General features: G+C 45.5%; 1 protein-coding gene across 1 annotated transcript in view; it reads right to left on the bottom strand.

Moving 5' to 3' along the window:
- LOC135825314 (uncharacterized) overlaps positions 1-9,077 on the bottom strand; it is a 23,163-nt gene extending 14,086 nt beyond the window's left edge. Inside the window, exons 1-3 of the mRNA XM_065338054.1 lie at positions 8,725-9,077; positions 4,970-5,217; positions 3,707-4,010 (exon numbers count right to left, since the gene is read on the bottom strand). Of these exons, the coding sequence (XP_065194126.1) occupies positions 3,707-4,010; positions 4,970-5,217; positions 8,725-8,751 (579 nt within the window). The 5' untranslated portion in view covers positions 8,752-9,077. The remainder of the gene's footprint in view (positions 1-3,706; positions 4,011-4,969; positions 5,218-8,724) is intronic.
- Positions 9,078-10,285: the final 1,208 nt, after the last annotated feature.

Below are 10,285 nucleotides of genomic sequence, written 5' to 3'. Positions count from 1 at the left end.
AAGCCATCTCAATCTTGTTAGAACGCGTCGCAGTAAGAACAACTACGCAAGCGTGCCACATTTTCCACAACCGTCAGCCGTTTGTTCTTGTCTAGAACTTACAAAGCCTCGTAAAAATAGACAGTGGGGGCCCCTTTCTGCACGAATGTATTCGTGCATTTCCTTGTAAAATTAAGCCGTCCTCCACTCATAGTCATAGTCATACGCCACAACTCAGAACAAGAGAGGCTTCATAATACTCGTACACATTAAAATCACAAAATTCTGCAAAGAAATCACCATGCTGATTTGCTGCCCGTACGTTTCCCTGCACAAGTAACTTTCAAACACGCTCACGCAGACCGACAGGTATCCGTATCAGCCTTTCTGACACTACTGCTACAGGTACGCTTGTGTTATTATCCGTACAATATGCCGAGACATGGAAGCGTCGGGAATTCCCCGCTTTGACTCTTTCACCTTACTTATACAGTACGATCATGTAGTTGGACCGCCCAATACCAGAACTCCAATCTCCTGTGTACAAGTAAATAAATGTCGCACCTCACTGTTTCATGAAATCTTCTGATCTCAAGACCCGACCCGGTGCTAATCATTATGCTTCTACTCATGTGTCAGTCGGGGCGCTAAATAGTTTGTCGGTGGCAATTTGAGGTGCTGCTGGGCAGTTGTCATTCGTGATGTGTTGCATACACTACAGATGCAAACGTATTGCCAACTGCAAACAATAGGTCTGCATGAATGATTTCAACACGGAACATATTTCACAGGATGCAACTCTGATAATTGATTGGTTGTCGGGCAACTAGGACGTCGGGCTTTGGATACCTGCTTCTAACTTGAGAGGATATGTAACGAGTTGAACATTGCCAACTAGGTTTACCTAACTGGCGTACAAATGAAATCAGTCAGCACAATAAGTATACAACTACACTGATATAATTATCAATGGGTACCCAGCCAATTGTGGCAAGGTTTTTGACAAAGGAAACGCTCCTTTCTAGAGTGAGAGAGAGGAAGAGCTTTTGATCGAGAGAGATATAAACAAAGAGAGAAGACGATGAGAGAGGGAAAGAATGAGAGGTAGGTCGAGAGAGACAGGCAGAGAGAGAAAAGAAGGAGAACGCGAGGGAGAGTGAGACTCAGAGAGAGAGTGAGTGTGTGAGAGAGAGAGAGGAAGAGAGAGAGAGAGAGAGAGAGAGAGAGAGAGAGAGAGAGAGAGAGAGAGAGAGAGAGAGAGAGAGAGAGAGAGAGAGAGAGAGTGAGTGAGCGAGTGAGTGAGAGAGAGAGAGATTCAGAGAGATTCAGAGACAAAGAGAGAGACACAGAGAGATATAGGGAGAGAGAGAGAGAGAGAAAGAGAGAGAGAGAGAGAGAGAGAGAGAGAAAGAGAGAGAGAGAAAGAGATACCATGGGAAAGAGGTATAGAAGGAGGGAAGTTAAGAGGGATTTGCGCGTAGCCGTGCAGTTGCTGCCAAACAAGGTCCGCTGGATCAATAAGGTGCTACGCTTCAAATTGGTATAATATTTGTCACCCTGAGGAAAGGTGGAGCGTGTAGGCGAGATAGAGGGAGGAAAGGGTGAGAGTGACTGCGCCTACAAACTCATTATGACAGGTTAAAGGCATGGTGGCGGGAGGTAAAGGCCGGCCTATTCTATGACGTGCATTGTAACAGTGGACAGTGACGTCAAACCAATCTAGGGCATCATCTTCATAGAAACTAAGATGATGGCCCTTCGGCGGTGATGGGGGGAAGGGACGTTGCTAGTAACGTTCCTTCGGCGGTGATGGGGGAAAGGGACGTTGCTCGTAACGTTGGAATTCGCGCCTCCTGCCTACTGAAGTTTTTATTGAGCAGGTCGTGGTGCTTTCTTTCAGGTTTGGCCAGTGGCAGGTTTGACGTGTTTCTGGTGCGCTCCAAACGACACTCCTGAGTCAGTCAAATGTCAAGTCAGACAGCGAAACAGCGAGCTCCAGCGTTCCATCCTGCATGGCACATGATTTATGTAACGTAGTTCTCCACATTCTTGTGACGTGATCTTCAGTTGAGTTTGCCACATGCTTGTGACATGATCTTCAGTTGAGTTTGCCACATGCTTGTGACATGATCTTCAGTTGAGTTTGCCACATGCTTGTGACAATGATCTTCAGTTGAGTTTGCCACATGCTTGTGACATGATCTTCAGTTGAGTTTGCCACATGCTTGTGACATGATCTTCAGTTGAGTTTCTCTTATACATTCTAATTATACAGATAGTATTTTCCTTCATCAAAAGAATTCTTGTTTATTTTGCCCGTAGAAGAGGCTTTTGAGTTTCTACAAAACAAAACAAAAACCAAAAAGCTCCCGTGTTCCCAGCAGTCATCTACTTCCTCTTTCAGGAACAGCACGCTGTTTCTCTACTTTGATAGTACATGTACAAATGTACTTCGAAGTATACATAACTCTTGGTCATGTGGCTAGTCCTAGAACCCCATCAGCAGTGCACGAGCGTTTCTATGTAGGGTAACGAAAAACATAATTTTCAGTTTTCAAAGAGTAAAGGAGTAAAATACATGTTCACCCGTCGTACGCGTTACCATCTACTATCCAGTATCAAACAGTAAGAGGACAGAAAAGTGTCCTCTTATTGTTTGAACTAGCTCTGCCTGTCGGCATTGAGCACTCTCTTGGACAGCCTGCAACCTCTCTGTTTTACTATCCAGTATTTTATTTTCCACACCTGTGTGCTATTTTCTTCCCATCATACCCTTGTTTCTCATCATGGTGTGTTGCTTTTGCCCGTAAAAGAGGCTGTTGTCTGCTCAGGTGAATTGACCATGACTAATGACTAATTTCTTTCATCACACGTTGTATATTTTGAAAGAGGCTTCTGTTCACTACAGCTACATGTGCATGCATGCAGTGTTCTATTATTCAAACATATCCGCCGGATGAGTACGCGTGGCCCAGGCACCATGGGTACCCACGAATACAAACCAGCATATGAACCAGCATACAGTTCTATGGAGAAACGTAAAGTAGAGAACTCTAGGAATGCGGTGCCGCGCTCCCGCTAATAATCTCCTAGGGAGACATGACAATGACTCTAGAGATACGGCCGTCATACGTATCTTGCAGCTACTGTTCGTTTACGATCTGTAGCACAACGTTCGGGGTACCATAAAGAAACGACAACCGATGGAGATGTAGCTACAAATGTCATGTAGACGCGGCAGCAACCAGCCCGAGATCCGGCAGGTCAGTGTTGCCAGGACAGGAGCACTATGCGACTTCACAAGAGCAGTCGGGACCAGGCTATAGCCAGGAGCGCAACAGTGCTCCTAGCTCTTGTTTTCAACTCGTAGCACCGCCTTACTTTACAAATGCATGCGGCAAAAGAGAATTAGATGATTGTGCAGTTCTAAGACACCCAGAAACATGGTCAGTAGTCGATGACGCTACCCGCACCTTTACAGGACAAACATTATACCCGGGATTCATGCCCTTTTTTCGTTTTCACTGATTTCTAAGGAAGCACTCTTCAATATCGTGTATTCGCCACAGTTTTCTCAAAGACCAAGGGGAAACTCAGTGAGTTTGTCAACCTACACTGCAATGCCTGGTGGCCAACTGCAGTTAGCACTCTTGGAACATTGATAAGGATTTTAGACGTCTGAAGTCCGTCATATCGCATACTAGTACACGCATGAAGACAAACTCACCTTTGAGAACGTCTTTCGTCCACTAATACTGCTAAGGTAGCGCGCTGGCAGGCTAGCGCTACCATCCATATTGCTTCGTCTTGAGGCAGTGTCGTCGTCGTCACAAGCAGCACCTCCTATCTGGCCACAGTCCAGCAGGGATTCGTACTGGTTAAGAACCTCGTTGGTGCCGTATATCAAGTCGTCTTCCAGAGTGCTACAGGAGTCGACATGCGACTCGTCCAACTCGTGCACTTGTAGTTCGCTGAATGGAACGCAGCGACGCACCGCATCGTCCCAAGATATAAGCACCTCACGACCCACGCTGGACATGAAGCCACAACATAAATATTCCAGCAATTAAACGTCAGTTGGGAAGCCCTGGTGGTGAGCTTAACCCCAAGGATGAATTTATTCTTCTGTCCCCTCTCACTTCGGAACTCAATCAGGACAATTGTGCCCTGTGCGCGAGGTTTTCATGTCAAAATCAATGACTATCGGAAGTTGTTCAGTGAGGTTTAAACACGGTTCGTTTCGTTTTCCTTTTATTGGCTTTGCCTGCATTGCTGGCTTATCCTCACGCCCTGGGATAACAGATGATGAATTGCTGGTGGCCTTTATTTGATTGAATCATCTGTTTTTGAACTTCAACAGCTTGCTGTTCGCAGTTTACGGTTCTGCAAAGTACACTACTTCCAGAGGTCTCTCTCACACACTGTGGAGCAAGAGAATTAACCACGTCAAATATTCACATACAGTGCAGCATCTTCAGGCCAGTGTTGTGGGCGTACATGGACAATGCACGCTAGAGGTTCTTGTACATAATCATTGTATGCTGGGGTGTTTGCATGAGACTTAATGCATGTTCATTCCATCCAATGACGTTTTCTGTGCAGACTTTTGCCCACGTCGCTAGAACCCTCAAGGGTTGTGTTCTCCTGTCTCCCTCACCAAATCTCCCTCATTATGTGAGGGGTTGTCTCATTGAGCTAGTAATGTCAACCCATTAGTGCCATTGCATAACTATGATGTTTGTATTTGAAATCAAGGCCAGTCTAGACAGCCAGTACCAGTGCTCGGAGCAGCAGAAAGATACTCCGAACGCAAAGAAAAAATATCATGCCTATGGTAATTGCATTCTTTCATAAGACTAAGAGGCTTTCAAGGCAGTGCCTCTCAGAACCAGGCGATAGAAACTTATTCATGCACAGATGTGCAATTCATTTAAACCCAAATGTATATGCACCGCGGTCGTCAAGGTTACATGTACATACTATTACATACGTCGGTTCACTGGAGTTTTCATCGTACTCCGTATATGGAGGTGGTGCGTCTTGAGTACTTTCGGAATCGTTTTCACGTTCTCTGAGCTGATCTGTCTCCACCGGCTGCTTGTCGACTTTTTTGGAACGCTTCTTTTTCGTGTCTGATGAATTTCTCTCCCGCAATTGCTTCTTGGATGCTGCTTTGGGTGTTTCGGGATCAAAGGCTTCATCTTCGAGAATCTTTGGTCTCCGTTTCACGGACAGGCCCTGGAAATAGGAAAAACAATGACATCGTCAGAATACTGATCTCTCTGTTGGAATTCAATTCCCTATTTCTCTAACTGTAGAATTTTTTCACAAACTGCTCCATTTCGCGACTATTCAAATATTACTGAATTCGCTTATTCAAATATTACTGAATTCGCTTATTCAAATATTACTGAATTCGCTTATTCAAATATTACTGAATTCGCTTATTCAAATATTACTGAATTCGCTTATTCAAATATTACTGAATTCGCTTATTCAAATATTACTGAATTCGCTTATTCAAATATTACTGAATTCGCTTATTCAAATATTACTGAATTCGCTTATTCAAATATTACTGAATTCGCTTATTCAAATATTACTGAATTCGCTTATTCAAATATTACTGAATTCGCTTATTCAAATATTACTGAATTCGCTTATTCAAATATTACTGAATTCGCTTATTCAAATATTACTGAATTCGCTTATTCAAATATTACTGAATTCGCTACTACTATTTTTTGAGATTGAAAACTACTACTGTAATAATATTCGGCTGTAAACTCAAGATGGACAATTCAGTTTGCTTGCTCCTAGCCATCCACCATGGTGTTGAAGATAGTATCAATATACTAGGTCCATGCACGGTGACGTAGGAGATATCAATAGAGTAGGTCCATCCACCGTGGTGTACATGATATGAGCTGCGGTAAGTCTGCCATCCACCGTGTCTTGTAATCATCTTGCTTTTGTGCTGCTTGGCATCATATGGTGCATGGCAGTTGTAGTGAGCTAGAAGGATCACTTAGCAGATTTACAAAGAGGCTGCAGGATCTCAGTACCACAGTCTGTATGTAACCACTACTCTAGTACTCGCCTCCCATTTCTTTATGAAACTGAGTCCGTGTATTTATCCTTGTGGATAGTGGTGTGTTGCGGATACGAAAAACAAAGTCTGACTCGAGATGTGGGAATGAGATTTATACAATTATACTTTAAGGCAGTATATCTCAGATGTGATCAGTGACTAGTCAGTGTGAAGGAGAGGTTACCCGCACAGTGGTGGTCACTTCAGCTGTGAAGTTTGAGAATTGCCCAAGCACACATTGCTGGACGTCTTCCTACCAAGGGCGCGGACCAGTCACCAGCACCTTCTTGAAACACAATATGGAGGAATTGGTTCATAAGGTAGCCGCTGACCAGCTGCTCCGTTTGTGCCAAGAATGGCTATCTTTTGATGAGAACACTTTGTAGCTGCAAAACATTATCCATGGAGTAGGCACATCGGTAGATATGTACGGTTCTGGACATATAAATTCGACCTCATGGGAAACGTTGCTTCGGGTTCGAGTGCAATGAATGGGGCGAGTTGTACAAGGCCGCATTTTATTCCTGGGGTTGAAGTTAAAATACTCTGATCAGGAGTTTACATTTTCGAAGGTGAAGGGATACTAAAACGGTGTGAATCGGTTGTATCATGCGAATGAACTAATCACACCCACGAAGTGTTGATACGCTGCCAGACTAGAAACTTAGCTGCGCACAACACAGCAAGAGAGGAGGTGTAAAGCATATCCAGACTCACTTCTGAGACCCAGCCAGAGTGATAGCAACCTCACGCCATGAAGTCGCAGAAAAACCCTTGCTACAGATAGGGACCAGAAAAGGTGTTGTGGCTGAAGCCATAGCCACTCCCATATGGGCCCAGCATTTCTTATCGGGGAAACTTTCTAGTCAAGGTTTCACCGCGTGGCGGGGATTTAATCCCTCACAGACGGCTAAGCAGGATAGTCGCTGGTCATGCAGTGGGACTCTCGTTTCTCGCGAGATGTGCAAACTGCAAGTCAATCAAGTGTATTTCCACGCCAGCTGTAGATAACTCCTGTGCTAGCCAGACAAGTCAACTTATGCTACATTTCCATGTCTGTTTCAGCTATCGGCTGCTGATACGTGTATGTGTAGCTTCCAGTGTTTAGCAATAGGCTGCTTTTTCAAGTGGCATCAAACTACATTACGCATCATTCGTTTGTAAGTAGCAAGCCGCGCTGCCACAGTTCACGTTTACAATCGTATTTCAGGAAAGGGTAGCTAGTCTCATCACCCGGGATGGCCGTGTTTATGCAGGTGGCCTAGCAAGGCAATCGGATGTATGACAGGTGGCAAGGGAATGTATCCCACTGCAGCTCTCCAGTTCTACTTGAAATTCGATGCTCGCTTCCAGCGTAACTCAGTTGCTGGTGTGTAGTCGTGCAACGGAGCATTGATATGTCGTGGGGAAGCGTATTCCCCCTTTCAATGTGACACGTGAGATTTCTATTTTGTCTCAACCGATCGATTAAGGAGAGGTCAAAGCTGGGGGGGGGGGGTAACACGATTATTATCGTTACTGCATACTACATCTCATACAGTGTGCATGCACATACACTGTACATAAGACACCCTGCCCTGAAGCGGGAGACGACATGACCGTCGATGCCCGTGCACCACGCAGTGTGCCCTAGGCGGTCCATGCGATAATGTTGCGTGCAACAGTCGATACTGAATCACACTCGGAAAGAGGTCTATTCATTGACAACGGGGAGCTGTTGGAGGAGGAAGTGGAAATGAATTTATTAATCTATCGGTCACATTTTCTTAAACTCAGGAATCGCCATTTCAACTTTTTGCCGATAGATTTTATTTTATATGTATATGTAGTGTGGTGTAGCCAGATTGGCACACGGTTCACATGGACTATATTCTCGCAAGCAGCACCAATCATTCTAGCGATACCCTCAGCACAGGGCACTGCACAGGAACGGTGCACAACAACATGCAGCTACATCATTGCATTCTCAGATGAGTACATTTTGGAACCGGCAAAGCACTCGATGCACATCGTGCAGCACGTTTTCAAACGAGAACGAGAAATAAAAGAGGGCCAGTTGGGATTCGTCGTAACTTATTGCATTTACATTTACACCTTGCGAAAGAATAATGAATATCGTCCCATTGTCCAACATTGTCCTACTTCACGTTAGGACTGGGCAAGTGATCACCTTGGATACTGTCATAGTGGTGTCTGGATAGAGGCCGTCGCTGACACACACACACACACGCACACGCACACACTCTCTCTCTCTCACCACGTTTATTATTATGTATATAATGCAGTCAATTATTCAGCGCGAACGGCGCACTGTCATCATCACGGTCGTATAATAATTATGATCTATTGATTCTCATGCACTATGGCTGGGTGTACGTGACGTGGCGTGCCTATCGTTTATAGCCACACCTTAAGCCTAGTGTAGTCTCTCCCCTCAGACATTCAATGCCAACTTAGGGCTACAGCAGGTGCATTGGTATCGCTGCTCTGGATTTTTGTTGTGGCTCTGCAGTATGTATTTTGCCCAGTGATTGATGATATTTCACTGTATGATGCAGACCCTGTGTGGAATATCAGAGAACAAAGACCTTTTTTCGTTCCGCTCCCTGTCTAGTATTTTCACAGTATACAACGTACACGTGTGCGCGGCTTACCTTGATGGAAAATGTTCTCCTCTTCATCGTTGCTTCACTCGCGGTTATCCCGGATCGACGAGCTACAGCTTTTCCGTGAAAACCTCAGACCTGTTTTCAAGTGGCTGCCTCTCAAAGAAAGAGGAAACTGCAATGCTCTACACGTACACGATACAACACGACTACTACTCAAGTCGAGTTCACCACGGTATGAAGAAAACCAGGACCTTCTGGAGAGCAGTGGCCACCCGAGACCCTCAAGTAGACCTACAAGTTCGCATTGTGTAGCATTGTGTAGCAAGGATGTCGCCTAGGCGTGCATTCTTGCTTGGAATGTGAGCTGGCGACCTGATCGGCTCTCCAGTGAGACAGCCACTAGCCACACTGGTGAGCCTATCGCCCAGGGAGCAACCTTCTCTGTCCCCATTTTCCATTCATCGCTACCAAGCTAGGGTTGATCAAGGAGGAGGTAGGCGTGTGGTATTTTATCATGTCACAGACGCCTCAGCCCAGAGCGGCATTAGTGACAGCCTCGTGTTCCCATTTGCACTGCTGTACTGCAAAGTGCCAGAGGTGCAAGAGTCTACATGCTGTGACGTCACTCTACAAGAGTTCACGGCCACACATCTTGTCCCTGGCTAGTGATGAAGTGATGAAGTTGTACTTCAGGCACGAAGCGTTAAGGTACGTTGCTTGCGTGACAGGCTTCTACTCAGCGGAGGCCTCATCCGCTTGTAGCTATGTTCCAATGTGGAGTTCGATGATGCCTGAGCGAGGCCACTCATGCATAGAAAGGCAGCTTCATAACCAGGCATGCCTGCATGTGTGCTGCCTGAATGTTGTGCTCGCATTGAAGGAGGAGGGGGGGGGCGACCATTGGTCAATGAGGCACGTCGCTGACAAATCAGCTCTTCGGCAGGCGCTCAGCTCGCTTGTCACTCTACACAACAGCAAGTGTCTGATATCCATGCCAGGAAGCAGCTAGCCACAAATTCGATTGACATACAAAACGCTTGGCGCTTGCTCTGAGGTATATACAGATCTGCTTTTGTCTGCAGTATCCCATAAGGTTCTCAAACAAACCATGATACTCCGTAAATAACTACGTAGGCTTTATCCAATTATTCCTATGAATGTCCAAAGTGACATTTGTGTCAAACTCGAATCAACGACCTAACAATGTCCTTCCAGCCCATGTGCATCGTGGGGGTATTCAGCAGGGTTCTCACCAAAGCGACACAGCGGGGCGCTGCAACCTCCTTCACTTTTTGACCCCCCCCCCCCCCCGTTCAAAATGAACGCGCAACTCTTCAGTTCAGAGTGTGAGCATTGTATGAGACGTTTCGTTATAAATGTACATGTATGAACAACACAGACTAACTCTGAACACCAGATTCGTGTCGGGTTGCAGTGACCGGTGAATTAATACATGGAATGGAAGTTGGTCAGTTTCTTACTGGTGTCGTTGAAAGATTAAGTACCGGCCGAAATGGCGACAGAATATGGTAGAATCACAACAATTCGGGCGCGATGATCCCCCCCCCCCTTCACTTCTGTATTGCCTATAATCCTGTTCAGCATG

This window comes from Sycon ciliatum, chromosome 9, assembly GCF_964019385.1.
Source record: "Sycon ciliatum chromosome 9, ocSycCili1.1, whole genome shotgun sequence".
Lineage (NCBI taxonomy): Eukaryota > Metazoa > Porifera > Calcarea > Leucosolenida > Sycettidae > Sycon > Sycon ciliatum.
Note: the sequence above shows the minus strand (reverse complement) of the source record. Positions and strands in the feature narration are given on the sequence as shown.